At 42.8% G+C, this 20,824-nt stretch overlaps 1 protein-coding gene across 4 annotated transcripts in view; it reads right to left on the bottom strand.

The window, feature by feature from the left end:
- CSNK1A1 (casein kinase 1 alpha 1) overlaps positions 1–20,824 on the bottom strand; it is a 1,314,414-nt gene that overhangs the window by 92,757 nt on the left and 1,200,833 nt on the right. For 2 of the 4 annotated variants that reach the window (XM_044067738.1, XM_044067736.1), the window contains one exon: positions 9,352–9,500. In XM_044067738.1, the coding sequence (XP_043923673.1) occupies positions 9,352–9,500 (149 nt within the window). Of the gene's footprint in view, positions 1–9,346; positions 9,501–20,824 lie in introns of those variants that run through there. The other 2 variants (XM_044067737.1, XM_044067739.1) reach the window with 2 other exon arrangements.

Here is a 20,824-nt window from a genome sequence, read left to right as displayed (position 1 = left end):
AAATGCAGTCAAAGATAATGTTGCATTTGGGGCATGGCTGTCCTTTAAAAAAATCTTCTGAAAAAGCAGCATTTGTTAAAAAATAAAATTTCAAATTCTTGACCTGAAGGAATCTATATACTTTTTAACTGGAATTATTAATTTTAACTTTTAGTCATTCTATTGCTTTACTGTTTAATCGATTTACTGCTATTTCTTACTTTCTGTTATTTGCAAACCATAGGGGTAATAACTGAGGCACTAGGTGTTTAATAAAAGCTTACTGCTACAAATACTTGTTATTACTATTAACATTTAATTCCATGCTTACCGAGTTGGATGGCAGTTTTGGACGAACTGCAGAAGAGGTACCCAAGGGCTTCCTTTTCTGAACTACCCAGTTTTAGCGTCTGCCTTAAAATATTCTCCTTGAATTTCAAAATATGAGCTTGGCAATCAAATGGTCTAAAGGCCAATGTAAAAAGAGGTGTAAGCCTTCATACTGTAACTATCCAATAGCTAACCTTCTTAATCACAAAGTGCCTTCTCTGGTGAAGTTCTGCTCCTTTAGTAGTTTAAGTAATGGGTGTTAAACTTTGCCACAGGGACTTTACATAAAACAAAATGAGGCCTTTGGCTCTTTAAACTCAGTCCAGTCTCAGAGGCTGGAATGGTGGTTTGGAGTCGGGGACCCCAAGACATTCTACAATTCTGCCTGTGCTGAGGTGTACAGTCACCGTGAATGTTTTTAAAAGCCCTCGTTTGTACATCAGATGCCTCAGTTCTGCCACAAGAAATGGATCTTCATCAGGGTCAACATATTACCAAAGATATGGCCGTCTTGTGGGGAATCTTGTGCCAAGACTTCAACATCTGTGTCATAACCCAAGGGTGAGGACATTTGTGACCTTTAGCCCAGGTTATCCTGATCCTCCTGGGCAACGGCAGAATATGGTCTATCCTTTTCCAGAAAGGGAGGGGAAGTCCATACTCCTTTCTGGGGGACATTCACCTGAAGTAGATAGTCTGTCGTGCTCAGACTGCCACTAATGGCTTAAGTTCAAAAATCCCAGAACTAAAGAGAACAAGATCCTGAGAAGGGACATCTGTGGTAGATGTATGCCCTTCTTAGCATCTCCTGTAATCTAGTCTCAAATGTCTGGTCTGTATCTATATGCTAAGCTGCCAAAAAGATACCTTCCTTGCCTGTGATCCAAGCTCATCATTTTCAATGATATACAGGGCAGACCTTCACTCCTTTGTTCGATCAAGAACAATTTCTCTCTGACAGAGGTAAACTGTCATAACCTTTCAATAGATTAAAGGGACATCTGGCCTGGTGTGATGTACCAAGCTTGTCGGACAGGACTGTCTTCCCAGGGAAGCTGCCAGACATAGGCAACTGTATAAAAACTGGGCTCAGGATCTGCTTGAGAGTCACCATGTCACTGGCGTACATCAAATGAGAAGATCCTGTGGTAGTCACTGACTCCTCAGCACTAGGCTGAGGTTAATGCAAACTGATATCTGGATGACCATTTTCAGAGGACTTGATGAACACTGCTAGTTTCTTCCTACTTAACTGAGATAGGACAGCACCTCAGACCACTTCGGTTTTTGGCCTCAATCACAGACAAACTTGGGTTCGTATTTCAAGTTACTCACTGAACTTAATCTTTTATAAGCATGCTTATTCTGCTTTGGTTGCATCACCAAAACTTTCCATGAAAATGCCAATAACTCAAACATGACTTCTAACCCTTAAGCCCAGTACCCAAAAAATATAAGTATATCCACTGGGGGGATAATCATCTGTGACATTACTTGTGGTCTGGTCTGAATGACTGACACTGAGCAAATGAGTTGGTTATATATGCAGCAAAATGTCCACCTTCATAATGGGGCATGGAGACATCTAGAAAGTGGGTGAGTAAAAGAAGGTGGAATGGGCTCAAACTCTGGTTAGACAATGAACACTACCTATGGCACAGTCTGAGTTTAAGACTTTGCAGAACGCAAATTGAGAAAAAAATGTATTCTTAACCTGTGTGCAAAACAGGCCACAGCTTGGCTAAAACTGAGCATTGGTGGGTTTACCCTCTACTTATGTGCATTATGAGGAGGTTCTTGGAAGCCTTGCGATGGGTGGACACTGACGGAGCATGAGGAGGACAAAGAATTGAATGAAGTGTTCCTGTTGAAAGGTGACTTGTGTTGTTGAGAAGATGCAGAAATGATGCTTGACACCAAGTATGGGAAAAGAAGTAATAATCTAGGAAACAAGTGCATTTGACAGCAAACACTGGTCAAACAATGGTCAGATCAGGTAAAAAGTTTTCTCTACTCGGGAATAGAGGTACACAATGGGAAAGTTAATATGAGCAAATCCTATGTAAAAAAAAAAAAAAAAAAAAAAAAAAAAAAAAAGCATAATGTGGATATTAGAACTGATTAAGTATGCATGACTATTGTGTGCATGAAGGCGTCTTCTCAGGGTATTACATCATGACATGTTAATAATTTATAAATAATCATTATTTTTTGAAGTATAAAGTTTGACCAAGTAGTACAAGCCACTTGAACTTTGTTTTACGGCACATTACCAGATAAAATACCTTAACAGATATACTGCAGATGACAATATAAAACACCTTTGTAGGGGCAACACCAGTTAGACCAAGATGCAGACTTTCAGCCATTTTAAGGCAACAGACTATGTGCCTGACTGTGTGTAGGCTGAAAGAGGGTCAGGGTTACTGAGATGGTTGTAAAGAAGTATCATTTATGCGGTCAAGGAAAGTACAGTTGTGTACACTTTATGTTAGAGTGTATTCACTGTTGCAGTCATTACATTTGGGTAATCTGCTGGCAGGTTGCCCTCAGTCGGCCTGAATTCCAAAGTCTTGGGTCCTGCATCGGCTGCGGTCTCCTCTTCCATGATGTCAGGTCGTCAGGGGTATAAAACATGCAGCCGACGCCATTTTCTTTAGTTTTTCTTGCCCCCGATGTCAGGTGCCCCCAAAAAGTTAGCAATATAATATATATATAAATATACATGCATCAAAATAAACTTTACCTTCATCTACAAGCAAATACACCACATAGGTTGTAGAAGATAGAGAAGGAAAGATAAGCTTTGACAGGGAGATGGAGGGAGGGTAACCTGGACTGCAACAGTGAATACACTCTAACATCTACATTTATGGTAAGTGTACACAACTGTACTATGTTCTTCGTGTTTCACTGTTGCAGTCATTACATTTGGGTAGAATCCCAAAGCTATGGTTGGGAGGCTGGAGCTAAACAGCATTAGGTACGGCTATAAGGCCCTGCAGCACTGCAGTGGCAAAGCTTGCCCTGGACTTAGAGTAGAGAGGCAAATGGTAATGCTTTGTAAAGGTGTGTGAACAGAACTCCAAGTAGCAGCCTCTAGAATGTCTTTGGTTGGTACTCCTCTGAGAAAGGCTGCTGAAGTAGCTCCCGCTCTGGTGGAATGAGACCTAATGCCCTTGGGCACAGGTTTACCATGGTGTAAGTAGCAGAAAACTGATGCAGTGGCTTATCCACTTTGAAATTGTCTGCTTTGAAATAGCCTTTCCTTCTGATCCTGGAGCATATGACACTAGTAATTGCTCAGTTTTTCTTAGAGCTTTAGTCCTGATCAAGTAGAATCTTAGCTGTCTGTGTACGTCCGAGGAATGCAAAATTCTCTCCCCTTTGTTCTGCGGATTTGGATAAAAAGTTGGCAGATGAACTGTTTGGAAACCACTTTAGGATTTGTCCTCAGAGACACCCTGTCTGGGTAAAAAATGATAAAAGGCTCTACAGCCATGAGGGCCTGTAGCTCTGAAACTCTTCTTGCTGAAGTAATTGCTAGTAGCAGAGCTATCTTCCATGATAAGTACTTCATATCAGTGGTAGCAGCTGGTTCAAATGGAGGCAGGGTGAGCTTTTCCAACATATAATTGAGGTCCCATGCAGGTAATGGTGATCTTCTAGGAAGCCTTAAATTTTTGGCTCCTCTAAGATACTGCTTTAGTAAAGGATGAGAAAAGATTGGTGGCTCTGTATTGTAATGAGCCGAAATGGCAGAGACATGGATTTTGATTGATGAGAAAGATAGGCCTTTGTCAAGCATCTCAGTCAAATATTGTAATATCGGAGGAATGTGTGGTTCTGCTGGTATCAGTTCCTTGTGCTTTATTCCAAGCACAGAATCTCTTCCATTTGTCAGCATAAGATTTTCTAGTACTAGGCCTTCTGGCTTCCAAAATGACAACCATCACAGCTTTACTGAGAGGTGTCGTTCGCATGATTACATGATTAGCCATTGCTGCCAGGTTCAGAGTCTGTAGTTGATTGTGCAGGATCTGATTGTTTTGCTGGGACAGTAACTGTGGTCTCTGAGGCAAGGTCCAAGCTGGGTATTGAGACAAGTACCTTAGGATTGGGTACCAGTATTGGAGGGGCCAGTCCGGGGCAATTAATATCATCTTTGGCTTCTCTTGTCCGACTTTTAGGAGGACCTTGGGTAGAAGAGGCAGAGGAGGAAAGGCGTAAACTGACAGGTTTTCCCAACTGAAGGATGGGGCGTCCACTTTCCATGCTTGTCCGTGATAAGTCCTTGTGCAGAACCTTTTCAATTGATAATTTTGAGGAGAGGCAAATAGATCTATGTCTGGGCTCCCCCATTTCTCTGTTAGCATGCTGAATACTTGTGGATTTAGTTTCCACTCGTGAGGATACATAAGGTTTCTGCTTAAATCGTCTGCCAAAGTGTTCTGTTTCCAGGCAGGAATTGAGCTTGAAGATTTATTTGGTAGGTCAAAGCTGTGTCCCACGGTGCTATGGCTAATCTGCAAAGGGGGTATGAGTGTGTGCCCCCTTGCCTGTTTATATACCACATGACTGTGGTGTTGCCTGTCTATCAGTAGTTGTCCTGGATGAAGTAAGTCCTTGAAGGCTGTTAGGGCATTTTGAACAGCTAGCATCTCTTTCTGGTTGATATGCAGATGCATTTGACTTGGTGCCCATATGCCCTGAATGCATCTTCCTGCCATGTGGCCCCCCCCAGGCATAATCTGGTGCATCTGTTGTTAAGGTTTGGCTGGCAGGGGGTAGAGTGAAGGGCCGTCCATGTTTTGGTGACAGGCCTTTGCCCACCATAGAAACTCCTGTTGCAGGCAGGGGATGAGAGGAATCACTGTTTCCAGACTGTGTGAATGTTGACTCCATAAACTTTTTAGGTACCATTGAAGTTTCCTCATATGCAGTCTTGCATATGGAATTAGTAGGATGCAGGATGCCATAAAGCCCAGAGCCTGCAGAATTTGTCTTGCAGAAGACTGGGGTTTGTTGCCATCAGCTTGAAGTAAGTAGTTAGTTGCCTTTGTTTGTCTGGCGTAAGGTAAGCCATCTGGGCAGTTGTATGTAAGCTTGCACCCAGGAATATTATCTTTTGAGAGGGTACCAGTTGTGATTTCTTTTCGTTTATCGTGTACCATAGGCATGCTAAAAGCCTTTTCACAAACGCCAGGTGTCGTAGAAGAGTGTCCTTGCTCTCTGCTTGAATGAGACAGTCGTCCAAGTATATATTTGAATACTTCTTTGTCCGCAAAATGCAATTACTGGTGCCAGGCAATTTGTAAAGACCCTGGGCGCAGTAGATAAGCCAAAGGGCAGTGCAGAGAATTGGTAATGCATTAAGCCAGCCTTGAATCTGAGGTATCTTCTGCACGACTGTCTTATTGGGACATGCAGGTATGCCTCTCTTAAGTCTAAAGTCACCAGCCAAGCATTCTTGCCCAGCATGGGCAGAAGCTGTTGCAAAGTGAGCATTTTGAATTTTGGAATGTCTAGGTATGTGTTCCAAATCGATAAATCCAGTATTGGCTGCCAGGCCTAGTCTTTTCTGGGTACCAAGAACAAGTAAAAACCTTGTCCTTTTTCCTGTTCTGGTACTGTCTGAATGGCCCCCATATCCATGAGGGATGTAACCTGTTTCTGTGCCTCTGCCCATTGGTTTTTTGGCAGGTCTGGCCAACCATCTGCCATTGGCAGAGTGTGAGAATGGAATCTGTATCCCTGTGATACGATGTTCAGTACCCACTTGTCCTGGGTTATTAAATGCCAATTTTGAGCAAAAAGTGCTATTTTTCCCCCTATGGATGCTGCCAAAAGATAAGTGCTTGGGGTAGGTAGAGGGAAGTCATTGGGATTGCTTTCTGTAGGTTTGCGCTTTTTCTCCTCCAGATTTGGAGGTGGATACGCCCCACTGCTTTGACCTGTATGAGTCTTGAGCCTGGTACCTGGAACCCTTAGGGCGTCTGGATTTGCCCCTTTGAGCTCTATCTGACACAGGAAAGGACCAATTTTTTGTAGGCCAGTGTCTACTGAATCTAGGTGGCTGCACTTGTAAGAAATCTTTAACAGTTTGTATAGATTTAGCTTTGTCTTCCATTTTCTTTAAAACCTCTTCTGCCTTAATACCAAACAGTGAAGTCATGCTGTAAAGGTGCATCTAGCAATTTAGCTTTTACATGATCAGGCAAATTTTGTTCCTTTAACCAGGCATGCCTCCTAATCACAGATCCAGTAACTGTGGCCCTGCAGGAGGCCTCTAAAGAATCAAAACTACATTGCAAAGTACGCTTTCCAACTTGTTCAGCTGCATGCAATAATTCCTGCAATTCCTTATTTTCTTCACATTCTGAAATCAACATCATTTTCTGTTTCAGCAATCCCATAACATGTTGTTGGTACTTAAGCATATGAAATTGACAGTTTAAGGCCCTGATTGCCAAGGTTGCAGATGTATAAACCTTTTTTCCCCATCTGTCCAGCGCCCTTGAATCTCTGTCGGAGGGGGTAGGTTTTTTTGCTGATGAGGCCTTAACTCCCTTTGGACCCTGTGAAATAGTTTCAGGATCAGCAGCAGGGTTTCTAAAAAAAATTGATGAGAGTCAGGGACCCTGTAATACTGGTCAGGCTTACTGGGAGCCGGAGGTAGAGAGTCAGGGGTCAGGCTCGACTTCGAAAAGACATCATCCACAATGTCTAACACAGGGGGGATGGCTAAAGGCTTGTGCTGAGGGAGGAGGAGGAAATCCCTGAGCCTCTTTTTTGATTCTGAGAAGTCTTGACACTCCCAGTGAAAATGCTCCCTCAAAGTATGCAAGGTTTCTCCAAATGAATAATCCTCAGGAGGAGATGCAGATGGAATAGACTCCTCAGCATTAGAATCCTCATAGGGAGGTAAAGATAATTCCTGATCAGAAGAAATAGAAACCTGACCTGAAGATTCATAGTCAGTGTCTTGCTAGGCCTCTTATCTGGAGGGGGATGGGTACCCGTGATCAAGGTAATAAGGTCTTCAGCCATTTTGATCATCTGCTTTTTAGGCACAGAGGCCTGTGCACGTGGCTCAGGCGTCTTTTTTTAGTTTTAGAAGGTGTCTTTGCCTTTGGTTTTGCAGCTTTCGTCAGTTTGATATAAAAATGTTGAGGTCTGAATACACCACCCTCAGAAGCCAGTGCCTGCTCAGCTGCTCCAGACCCATCAAAGGGAGATACATCCATCGGTCCAATACCTTGAGTATCTTGCCGCATGCCGGACTCCACATGGGTGTCGGTAGAGGCCTGTGACTCGAAGGTAGCGGGTATCAGGGGGAGTGAAAGCACCTCACTGAGTACCACTGAACCGGCGACTGGCTTAGGAGAAGCTTCATTGTTGGTTTTGGATCTCGACTGCCTTTCTCTGTCCTTTTCTTTGCGTTTTTTATGTACTCCGGTAGTCGGACTGCTATCAGACGACATCTCTGGGTAGTTAAATCTGTTTCCAAAATACTTAGATGCAAAAATATACCAACGCTTAATAGTGCTTTGGTTAAATCTAGCACAAAACCAACAACCAGGCACGTTGTGATCAGGGCCTAGGCTAGGAATACAGTATAAATGAAAATCCTTATGAGGTATTTGCTTCCCACAAGTAATACAATTATTAACTTTTTCTGACATTGGTAAAAAGCAAGAAAAAAGTTTCTCCAACGGGGTACTTAGTTTTATTGAAGACTTCGGTTCTGAAACTCAAACGTGAATATTTCAGTAGTCGGCTGACCGGCACTTGTGAAATGCTTCTGCTTCGGGCACCGCACGGCAAGAAAGACTAAAGAAAATGGCATCGGCTGCATGTTTTATACCCCTGACGACCTGACATTATGTAAGAGGAGACAGCAACCAACGCAGGACCCAAGACTTTAGAATTCAGGCTGACTTAGGGCAACCTGCCAGCAGATTACCCAAATGTAATGACTGCAACAGTGAAACACGAAGTGCATCAAGATTAAGTAAAAAAAAAAAAAAAAAAAAAAAAAAAAAAAAAGATTACAATCCAGGACGTATGGCATTACCAGCAGCAAATGCTATGAACACAATGTAGTGTCAACCACACCTAAAATGTTTTTAAATTAGGACCACAAACATGCACTCAAAATTAACCAAAGGTGCTAAACGATGAAGTGTTACAGTCAACATAACCAATTTGTGAGGTGAGAATCCAAAAAAAAAAAATTAGGCAAAGGCTGCAATTAAGACACGCGCGCATGCACCTTAAACATTCTTTCAAGGGTTCAAGATTAATTTCTTAGCACCTAGATTTTGTTACACCAGACGCAAGTGGTGGAGGCTGGAGTAGGGGCGGAATTACATTTCTGAAATTATCCTGCCACTTTTAAAACGCAAGTGCTCATCGCTTCACCTGCAACTGAAGTAATTAAAACTTTTTACACTTTAAATATCTGCTGCAATATCAGACTACATACAGTACAGATAGATAATGCAATAATTATGCAGTTGAAATCACCACCACAATCTGATAAGGTAGGTTTATGAAGTGGCATTACAAGTTATAAAAAGAGTGACAGTTAAAGACTAAAGAAAAAGCAGGACATAATTCTGAATACACCGGGAGATTTCCCATTAACCCAATTCTCATTATTAAAATTAATTATCAAAAGGTTAGGCCCAGGATTAAGAGAGACTATCAATGTACACAACACCCAGATAGAGTTTTCATTCTTTAGAATGGATTAACTCCTATAAAGTAGGGAAAGACATATAAATGTGAAATGACCCATCAGTTCTGAAAAAGGAAACTGAAGATGTACATAAAAATACTCTTGCTGTTAAAGTTAGTAGTCAACTTTTCCAAGGACGTCTTTTGCCTTCATAACTCACTTTTTTAAGCCAATATTTTTACTAAGGTGACCTCCTTGATCCAACATTTTTTTTATAGAATAGTGGCATCAAATCCAATTCAGTATTTTTTTAAATATATTTTAAAGTTAACAACGTCACTTGGCTCTTGGCTACTAACCTTTTAAATTACCCTTGGATTTGTCAGTTTGCTTGCCTGTAGGGGTCTGGGCTGGCTGCCCCTGCCCACTGGAAGAGGCGGCCTGCTGTGCTGCCTTCTGTTTCAACATTGTCCAGTCAAAAGTATAGTCATACTGGTGATTAAGGGTCCTACAAAAAAGGAAAAAAAAAAACACAGTGTGTATATTTATATATATATATATATATATATATACATACATATATATGTATATCAACAAATATGATATAACAATGGAGCAATTGAAGATCAACATGAACTTGCACTGATTTTAACCTACCTGTAAATATGAAGGACATGTAGAAAGTAAAACTGCGCTAGTCCTATTTACCTCTAATAGTAGAAGTTTGAATTCCTCACTGCCTTAGTGGCACTTTGGGTTATCTGCCCTCCCTGTGTTCTCCTTTGGTAGCTGACTGGCTGAGCAGAAACTGAGAGGGAAGCCTTCAGCTGTCACAGGAAGCGAGTGCTCAGGCTTTTTCACTTCCACAAAAGGGAGGAAGGTACCTGAAGCCAGGAACATCTAGCAAGAGTAAATCTGTAGCCAATAACAATACCATATAAAAAAAAACTCAACCAAGAACCGAATCAAAGAGATTGAAAACCCACCTCAACTCTGTAGAATATGGGGTATGGCGGGTGGGTGCTCCCACTGAGGCAGTGAGGAATTCTAACATCTACTATTACATGCAAGTTGGACTTGTGCAACTGTGCCATGCTCATCATTCTCACCATCTCAGTGGCATTTTGGGTAGATTACCAAAGCTTACCCTACCTGGGAGGTGGAATGATCAGGATCCATGAATCTCTGAGAATGGTCCCAGCAAAGCCCACTCTGGACATTGAAAAGGAATCTAGTTTGTAGCTTGTGTGAGGGTTTGAAAAGAGGACCAGGTTGCTGCCTCTGCAATGCTTCCAGAGTCCACCATTTTCCAATATTCCATTGAAGAGGATAAGGGCCTATTTGAACGAGCCTTAATCTTACCTGGAAGTCATTTATCATTGTGGGAGTAACAGAAAACAACATCAGATGACAAGCATCGTGCAATCGTTTGCTTAGAGACAGGATAACCTTTCTTAGGCCCCATAGAGGAGACAGACAGCTGCTCAGCATTCCTATAGGGCTTTGTTCTGTCACTGTAATACCTGAGCACTTGTGCATCTAAGGTATGTAGAATATTTCTCCCTTGTTTTTTGTATAAGGACAGAACAGTGGGAGACTGACGGCTTGATTCAAGGCAAATTCAGAAACAACGTTAGGCATGAAAGATGCTTTAGTATGCACCTGGATATGGCTGAATTAAAATGGCAAATTATACTGAATGTAACACAACATCCAGGTTTAAATGACACTTTATCCATACACCCTGTATTGAAATTGAAACAATTAGAGTACAAATGATTTTATTGGAGGGATTAAGCATGTGACTTTTTAAAGTTTGCATTTAAATACAAAATGGTTTTAATTTTATGAGTTCTGATGACGTTCCAGAGGGAATTTTGACTTATGTGACTTTGTGGATTAAACTACGTTTTTTACAAGATTATTCTGGTCCTTTTTGGTGTGCTGGTTTACAGATTCATCTGCTTCATTGGCTGCTGCTTTGGTTTGTGTATTTTCAAGTATGCAACACAACCCTATGCTTGTGAAAAATCAGACAAGGCTGGCCCGCTATGAAAGCTTGCAGCTCAGGGATTTGCCTTGCAGATGTCGGAGCAATGAGTAAAACAGTCTTCCAAGCAACAAACTATAAATCAGCCTGAGATGGAGGTTCAAAAGGAGGTATGGTAACATTTTCAAAAATGAAAGTTGAGATCCCAGGGCGTAGGTATTTGCTTTTTTTTTTTGGGGGGGGGGGTCTCACGCGCAACACTGTTTTAAAACCGTTTGACCACAGAAACAAAACATTTGATCACAGAAAAAGATGAAGGAGGGGCATAGGTAGACAAGCTGAGCTGGCCACAAAACACACTGGTAGAAACATATTACAAATTATCGCTAGGTAGCTCAGACAAGTATTTCAAAATTAGAGTCGTCAAAACCCTTTCAGGACCTCTGTCATTGGCTAGGCACCACCTAAAAAACATTTTCCACTTGTAAATTTAAGAATTTCTAGTTGCAGGTTTTGTTGCTTCCTTAAATAGTTGCTGCACAACCTCATGGACAAGTGCCTAAAAAGTATCCAAATATAATCATGCAGGCTGCCAGCTGCAACAGCTTTAAAATGGGGTACATCATTCTCCCCTGACTGTGTGAGCAGATCCAGTCTGTGAGCAAGCTTGTGGTAATTGCTCTTAGCCAGTTACATTAAAAGAGAGAACCAACACTGCCTGAGCCAAAAGGGGTTACCACAATTATCTTTAATTTCTTTGGAATCTTTACTTTAGAAAAGGATGGAAATGCATATAGGAACATTCCAGCCTAGTCTAGAACAGAGTTTTTTCAGTTGCCTGGGAGGCAAAGAGATCTACGTGAGGTGTTCCCACATCTGGATCAATTCTTGGAAGATCTCTACATGCAGTTTCCTCTTGTCACAAACTATCCAGGATCGGCTTAGTCTGTCTGCTACTGTGATTTATTCTGTATGCAAGCCTGAAGAGTTAGGGAAAGCTGTAGAGCCAGCTCCCAGTCCATCACTGCCGATCAGCAAACAGGTGATGGTCTTAGAACTCTCACTGCTTGTTCAGGTAGCACATCACCGCAGTGCTGTGACAACTAAGAGGACCCAGAGCCCATAAGTGAAAAATTTTAGGACATGAATCACTGCCAACATCCTGTGTTTTTTTTTTTAAACTTTTATGTGCTTTGCCGTGTCATGAGAACCCCACAAGCCTTGCACTTAAACTCCCATGGACACTACTCCCCACACAGAGTATGGAATGTCCATCTGGACAGATTGGACTGGAGTCTGGAGAGAGAAAGGCAGTCCTGGAATCAGAGATAGTTGATCCCTCCATCACTACAATTCCTGTTTCACAAATCCTAGTATTGGTACCTGGAAATCCAGGGGATGAAAGCACCGGGTCCAACAACTCTTCAAGTACCACTGAATTTTTCTCATGTGTGGTCTGGCTAGTGTTATCATGAGGATCACTGATGCCTTGGGGCCCAGACTTTTGAGGAACTCGCTTGCTGAGGCCATGTCTAGAAAATGCAACTCAAGAAAATGCTCTGATAAGTCAGAACTTTGTCTTCTAGCAGAAAGGCCATCCTTTATACTGATGTCAAACACCAAGGAAAACGATTTGTTGAGAGGGTGTGAGGAAGGACATCTGAAGGCCCAATTTGAAGCCAGAGTGGGAAAGGAGGGATGTGATCTTGTCAAGGGACTCCAATCACCTGGGTACAGAATCTGCACAATTCAGCAAACTCTAAATTAGGAAAAATGTGGATGTCTAGTTCTGCAATAGGCAACCACTGGGGCCAGATAATCTGTAAACATGGTACAGTAGATAGCCCAAAGAATAATGTAGAAAATGGATCATGTACGCCACTTGTCCTTGAGATCTAGAGTCACCATGAAATAATGGTCTGGAAGTAACACTAGGACCAACTGTAAGGTGAACAATTTGAATTCTGAAAATTTTACCAAAGTACAAATTTATGACAGGTCTCTAGGAATGCCCTTTTTTTTGGTACCAAAAGTATTCTGTAGTAAATGCTTTGCCTTTGTGTATGGCAGACACTGGTTATATGAACCCTGCTTCTACCAAGTGATGGAGCACTAGAGGAAACCGCTGCTAGATGAGGTAGGTGTGGGGCAATTCCTCTAAAAAGGGGATGATTTTCAATTCACTCTCAAGTGTACCCTCTCTAAATTATTCTCAGAATATTTACAGCCAAGCTGCAGGGTTGAAAGAGAGCCTGTTGGAAGGAAGGGTGGGATTAGGGGGTGCTCTGACTTGGCACAGTCATCCCCTTGCATAGGGTTGATTCTTGTTTTTGGAAAGGAACCCCTCTTGTTTAGTTTCAAAGATTTACCCTCCTGCCATCACCATTTGGAGCCCTGATTTTTGTTTGTTTTGCCCATCGAAGGAAGACGCCTTGTTTCTTGTTTAGGAAAATCTTTGGTACATGAAACATCTTAGATACCCCATGCATTAACTTGCCTCATTCATCCTACTGTTTGACTGTCTGTGTTACAGAGGGTCCAAACACCAATTCAGAACATAAAGATGCATTGAAAAGTCTGGCTTTTAAAATCACAGAAGCTCTGATTACGTAATCAAACAGAAGAAACATTTCTCCTGAGACTGTATCTCCATATTCAAACATCTTTCAAAGCATTTTTCAAAACCTTTACGTCTTTTGCTCTGCAGTTAAGTATACAGCAAAATCATCACAACTGTATGCAAAGTGTAAAATACATTATGTATGCACAGTGCAAAATACATTAACATTCAAAAACCTGACTACTAGGAAGAGACAGCCTCCTGCTATGAAGATCTCACCATTTCCCTCTATCAGGGGTAATGGATTAGACAAAGCCAAAGACTTTATCTGAGGGTGCAGCCGGGGAGACCAAATCTGTGTCAGCAGTCCTGTTACATCTAATGAGGCTATGTATTTTCTGTGAGCCTCTTTCAGGACTGGAATAGATACTGATGTCCTGCAGGCAGCTTTATAAACATCTTCCAAGGCTGGTGGTGGTAGTGGTGGTGCTGGGGGGGGGGGGGGGGAGGTGTAGCCACACAATTGGGCAGCTCGTCCTCTACAAGTTCATGCACCCTACTTAGTTCTGTGGTAGTTCTCAAGTGCTCCCAAGCAAAAATTATAAGTTATATAGTCAGCATAACTAGGCATCTGTCTTGTCAGTTTTCATTCTTCTTCACTTATGGGTCCAGATCTAATACTCGGACCTGACTCAGACGCATAATACAGACTTCAGATCCAACTCGATCCAACTCTCCAGCTTCTCTGTCTCCATAATGCCCTACTCCATCCCCATCACCTCAGATTAAGTTTGCTGCTCTATCACCTAATAACTGACAAAGAACAGAAACAGAAGATAGAAATAATAAGGCTCAATCCTGGAACTGGAGGTTCCAGACACAATCCAATGGATCATTCCAGAAGAAAAAAGATATGGGACGGATGGGAGGGGAGTTGAGGAAGAATGAAAATGGACACCACAGATATCAAGTTATGGTGAGTACGTAACTAATAAATCTGATGTCCTTTTCATTCTTCCTCACTTATGGTATACAGTCCCCAGCTATGTTCACCTTGGGTGGCCTTCATAGGATATTCTTGAGTACTGCCAAACCAATGGAGGCTCTGTTCTGTTCCTAGACAATGTCCAATTTGTAATGTGAGACAAAAGTATGAGCCTTGGACCATGTGGCTGCAGCACAAACATCATCAACAGATGTTCTTGACCAAAAGGCCAGTGATGCAGCCACAGAGCTCGCTGAGTGAGAATCTGTGAGTTTTTGGCAACGTCGTACCTTTATGAGAGTAAATCCATGAGATGCAGTCTGTAATTACTTCACTAGGGTGACATCAGAAACTGACTGGTTTAGGCAATCTGGAGAGAAAGATACAAAAAGTTGGTCTGAATTTCTAAATTGTTTTGCCCTGTGCAGGTAAAAACGTAATTGCCTGTGTACATCAAGGAGGTGCAGCATGTACTCTTCTTTATTTGCAAAATTTGGAAAGAATACAGTCATGTGAATGGATTAGTTAATGTTGAGGCTACTTTATTGTTAAAGGGAAGGGTCAGTCTGCAGAAAAAGTACAGTTGTGTATCTACCATAAATGTAGATGTTAGAGTGTACTCACTGTTGCAGTCATTACACTTGGGTTATCCTGTTGGCAGGCTACCCGCAGTCGGCCTGAATTCCAAAGTCCTGGTCTGGCGTCTGTTGCTGTCACCTCTTCCCTGACGTCAGTGCGCCAGGGGTATAAAAGATGCAGCAGACACCATTTTCTTTAGTTTTTCTTGCCCCAGATGTCAGGTGCCCCCAAAAGGGTAGGCTAAAAATTCTGCTCATAAAAAAGCATGCACTAACATAAACATTACCTTCATCTACAAGCAAATACACCATATAGGTTGTATAGAATAGAGAAGTACAGATAAGTCCCAGCAATGAAAGGGGGATGGAGGGAGGGTAACCTGGACTGCAACAGTGAATACACTCGAACATCTACATTTATGGTAGGTACACAACTGTACTATGTTCATCGTGTTTCACTGTTGCAGTCATTACACTTGGGTTGAATCCCAAAGCGGAGGTTGGGTGGCTGGGCCTAGATAGAATTAGGAGTGACTACGAGGCCCTGCAGAACTGCAATGGCGAAACCTGCTCTGGATTTAGAGTAAAGATGTAAGTGGCAGTGCTTTGTAAAAGTGTGCACTGAAGTCCAAGTTGCAGCCCCCAAAATTTCCTTGGTTGGTACTCCTCTGAGGAAGGCTGCTGAAGTGGCTGCTGCTCTGGTTGAATGTGGCCTAATGCCCTTAGGCACTGATTTGCCATGTTGTGAATAGCAGAAAGGAATGCAGTGGCCTATCCATTTTGAAATAGTCTGCTTTGAAATAGCTTTTCGTTGCGATCCTGCAGCATATGCCACTAAGAGTTGCTCAGTCTTTCTGAAGGCTTTAGTTTTGTCCAAGTAGAAGTGTAGCTGTTTGTGTATGTCCAAAGAATGCAGAAGTCTCTCCCCCTTATTCTGTGGGTTTGGATAAAAGGTAGGCAAATTAATGGTTTGGTTAAGAGCCACACTGGACACTACCTTAGGCAAAAATGTTGGGTTTCATCCTTAGAGAAACCCTGTCCGGGTGGAAAATAATAAAAGGTTCCACAGCCATTAGTGCCTGTAACTCTGAGACTCTTCTTGCTGAGGTTATTGCTAGGAGCAGAGCTGTTTTCCATACGTATTTTATCTCAGCTGTATTGGCTGGCTCAAAAGGAGGCAGTGTGAGCTTTTCCAAGACAAAATTGAGGTCCCATGCAGGTGATGGAGCTCTCTCCTTGGAGATCTTATGTTTTTGGCCCCTATGAGTTACAGCCTTAGCAGTGGATGTGAAAAAATAGGTGGATCCGTATTGTAATGCACTGAAATGGCAGAGGCATGGATCTTAATTGATGAGAAGGATAGGCCTTTGTCCAGCATCTCAGTTAGGTATTGTAAAATCTGAGGAATATTTGGTACAAGCGTGTCCATTCCTTGTGCCTGGTTCCAAGAACAGAATCTCTTCCATTTTTCTGTATAAGATTTTCTGGTGCTGGGCCTCCTGGCCTCCAAAATAACATCCATAACTGCTTTAGAGAGAGGTGTGTTCTGAATGGTTACATTATCAGCCATGTAGCCAGATTTAGGGTTCAGAGTTGGCTGTGCAGGATCCGATTGTTTTGTTGGGTCCGCAAATGAGGAATCTGAGGCAATGTCCAGGCTGGGCCTTGAGACAAGCTCTTTAGGATTGGGTATCAGTGCTGGTGTGGCCAGTGTGGGGCAATAAGTATAATTTTTGGCTTCTCTTGTCTGACGTTTAGGAGTACCTTGGGGAGGAGAGGCAGTGGAGAAAAGGCATACACTGTAAGGGTTTTCCAGCTGAATGATAGGGCATCCACTTTCCATGCTTGTTTGTGATAAGTCCTTGTGCAGAATCTCTGTAGTTGGCAGTTGTGCGGGGAGGCAAATAGATCTATGTCTGGGCATCCCCATTTCCTTGTTATCATGTTGAAGACTTGTGGATCTAGTTTCCACTTGAGGATCCTTGAGATTTCTGCTTAGTTAGTCTGCCAGAGTATTAGTCTTTCCTGGCAGGATTTATGCTTGCAGGTGTACTTGATAAGTCAATGCAGTGTTCCACACAGTCATGGCTTGTCTGCAGAGGGGGTAGAAATGTGTGCCTCCCTGCTCGTTTATATACCATATGACTGTAGTATTGTCCGTCTTTACCCACAGTTGTCCTGGATGAAGCAGATCCTTGAAGGCTGTCAGGGCATTCTGAACAGCTAGCATCTCTTTTTTGATTGATATGAAGATGCATTTGGCTTGCTGGCCATGCTCCCTGAATACATTTTCCTGCCATGTGGGCCCCCCAGGCATAATCTGATGCATCTGTTGTTAGTGTCTGCCTGGCCGTGGGTAGAGTGAATGGCTGTCCCTTGTTGTGGTGACAGGCCTGTACCCACCATCGAAACTCCTGTTGCAGGCAGGGAATGAGGGTAATTAATGTTTCCAGGCTGTGGCAATGTTGAGTCCAAACACTTTTTAGATACCATTGTGTTTCCTCATATGCAGTCTTGCATATGGAATTAGTAGAATGCAGGATGCCATGAAGGTCAAAGCCTGCAGAATTTTTCCTGCAGATAACTGGGTCTTTGTTGCCAACATTTCGAAGTAAGAAGTCCATTGTCTTTGTCTGGCGTGAGATTGGGCAGTTGTATTTAAGCTTGCACCCAGGAATATTATCTCTTGGGAGGGCACTAGTTTCGATTTCTTTTTGTTTACCGTGTACCCTAGGCAAATTAGTAATCTCTGTACAAATGCCAGATGCCTCAGTAGAATGTCTTTGTTCTCTGCTTGAATAAGGCAGTCGCCCAAGTAAGGGTATATTTGAATTCCCCTTTGTCTGCAGAAAGCAATTACTGGTGCCAGGCATTTTGTGAAGACCCTGGGCGCAGTAGATAAGCCAAAGGGCAGTGCAGAGAATTGGTAGTGCATTGATCCAGCTATGAATCTGAGGTATCGTCTGCAAGACTGTCTGATTAGGACATGCAAGTATGCCTCTTTTAAGTCCAAAGTTACAAGTCAAGCCTTCTTGCCCAGCATGGGCAAAAGCTGCTGCAGAGTCAACATTTTGAATTTTGGAACGTCCAGAAAAGTGTTTAGAATAGACAGGTCCAGAATTGGTCTCCATGCTTTGTCCTTGCTGGGTACCAGGAATAGTCGAGTAAAATTCTTGTCCCTGCTCTTGCTGTGGTACTCGCTGAATGGCCCTCATGTCCATGAGGGAAGTAACTTGCTTTTGTGTCTCTGCCCATTGATTTTGTGGCAGGTCTGGCATACCTTTTGCCTTTGGCAGGGTGTGATAGTGGAACTTGCAGCCCTGGGACACTATATTCAAGATCCATTTGTCCTGGGTGATTATATGCCAATTTTGTGAAAAAAGTGCTAGTTTTTCCCCTAAGGGGGTTGCCAAAAGATAAGTGCTTGGTATTGGCAGAGGAAAGTCATTGGGGCTGTTTTCTATATGGCTGTGATTTGTGAGCCTTGGGGTTGGGCTCTGCCTCTAGGGCATCTGTATCTGCCTCTTTGTGGCCTGTCTGACACTGGAAAGGACCACTTCTTTGAAGGCCAGTTCCTGCTAAATCTGGGTGGTTGTACCTGTAAGAAATCCTTAACTGTCTGCATAGATTTCGCTTTATCGTCCATTTTCTTCAACACCTCTTCTGCCTTAACACCAAACAAAGTATCACGCTGTAAAGGAGCATCCAATAATTTAACATGATCAGGCAGATTTTGTTCCTTTAACCAAGCATGCCTTCTAATGACAGTACCCGTAATAGCGGCCCTGCAAGAGGCCTCCAGTAAATCAAAACCACATTGCAAAGTATGTTTTCCCACTTGTTCAGCTGCATGCAATAAATCCTGCATTTCATTGTTATCTGGACATCAGAATTTGTCAACATTTTCTGTTTTAGCAGTGACATTAAATATTGCTGATATTTAAGCATATGAAACTGACAATTTAAAGCCCTTACAGCCAAGGTAGCGGAAGTGTAAACTTTTTTCCCCCATCTGTCCATTGCCCTAGAATCCCTATCAGAGGGGACAGGGTTTTTTGCAGTGGAAGCTTTGACCTCTTTGGGACCCGGAGATATAGTTTCTGGGTCAGCAGCAGGGTTTTTATATAGAAATTTGTGGGAATCTGGAACCCTGTAGTATCTGTCTGGCTTAACCGGTGCAGGGGGTAGAGAGTCAGGAGACAGGCTGGACTCTGAAAATACATCATTTACTATATGTCTAGAACAGGTGGAATAGCAAGAGGTCTGTGCTGAGGTAGTGAAAGAAAGTCTCTGAGCCTTTTCTTAGATTCTGAGTAATCTTGGCTCTCCCAGTGAAAGTGCTCCCTCATGGTGTGAATGGTTTCCCCAAAAGAATAATCCTCAGGAGGAGAGGCTGAAGGAATAGACTCTTCAGCATGAGAATCCTCATAGGAAGGAAGGGAGTATCCCTGCTCAGAGGAGGAGTCAGAGAAATGGAAACCTGATCTGAAGATTCATATTCTGTCTCTTGCCTAGGCCTCTTATCAGGAGGGGGATGGGAACCCCTGATCAAAGTAATTAGGTCTTCGGCCATTTTAAGCATCTGTTTTTTAGGCATGGAAGTCTGTGCAGGAGAATGCTGTATTTGGTTTCTTTGTCTTTAGAGCTGTTTTAGTCTTTGCCTTTGAAGCTGGGGTTGGCTTAACATATAACTGTGTAGGTCTGAAAACACCCTCAGAAGCAGATGCCTGCTCAGTGGCTCCGGACCCATCTGAGGGAATAGTTTCCGAGTGTCCAATACCTTGAGTATCCAGAGGCCTAGTCGGCTCCACGTGGGAGTCGGAATCAGTCTGTGGCTCTGAGATAGCGAGCGTCAGCGGCTGCGAAAGCACCTCACTGCGAACCGGCAACTGGCCTAGCGGAAGCTTCATCGGTTTTGGACCTCGGATGCCTGTCCTTTTCCTTGCACTTTTTATAAACTCTGGTCGTCGGCTGTTCCGACGGCATTATATAATTAAATCTTAGGCCAAGCATTATATAATTAAATCTTAGGCCAAAGTAATGAAAAGCAAAATTGTACCGATGCTTAATAGTGCGTTGGTTAAATCTAGCACAAAACCGACAGCTAGCAACGTCATGGTCAGGGCCTAGGGCAAGGAATACAGTAAGAATGAAACTCCTTATGAGGTATTTGCTTCCTACAAGAAATACAATTGTTAACTTTTTCTGACATTGGTCTGGAGCAAGAAAAAAGTTTCCACAACGGGGTACTTAGCTTTAATGAAGACTTCGGATCTGAAATTCGGATTTGAAAATCTCAGGAGTCGGCCGACCGGCACTTTCGAACTGCTTTTGCTTCGGGCACCGCGCGGCAAGAAAGACTGAAGAAAATGGCGTCGGCTGCATCTTTTATACCCCTGGCGCACTGACAAGAGGCAACAGCAACAGACGCCGGACCAGGACTCTGGAATTCAGGCCAACTGCGGGTAGCCTGCCAGCAGGATACCCCAAGAGTAATGACTGCAACAGTGAAACACGATGAACATCCAATGTTTCGAGGGACAATGCCTACTGAATCTAGGAGGCTGTACTTGCAGGAAATCTTTGACTGTCTGCATAGCTTTAGCTTTTTCTTCCTTCTTTTTAAGAACCTCTTCTGCTTTGGTGCCAAAAAGACTGTCCTTGTTCAAACGAAAGTCTAGTAATTTTGATTTGACATGGTCTGGCAAGGTCTGCTTCT

Source organism: Protopterus annectens, chromosome 3.part1, assembly GCF_019279795.1.
Source record: "Protopterus annectens isolate FY-2018-M chromosome 3.part1, PAN1.0, whole genome shotgun sequence".
NCBI lineage: Eukaryota > Metazoa > Chordata > Ceratodontiformes > Protopteridae > Protopterus > Protopterus annectens.
Note: the sequence above shows the minus strand (reverse complement) of the source record. Positions and strands in the feature narration are given on the sequence as shown.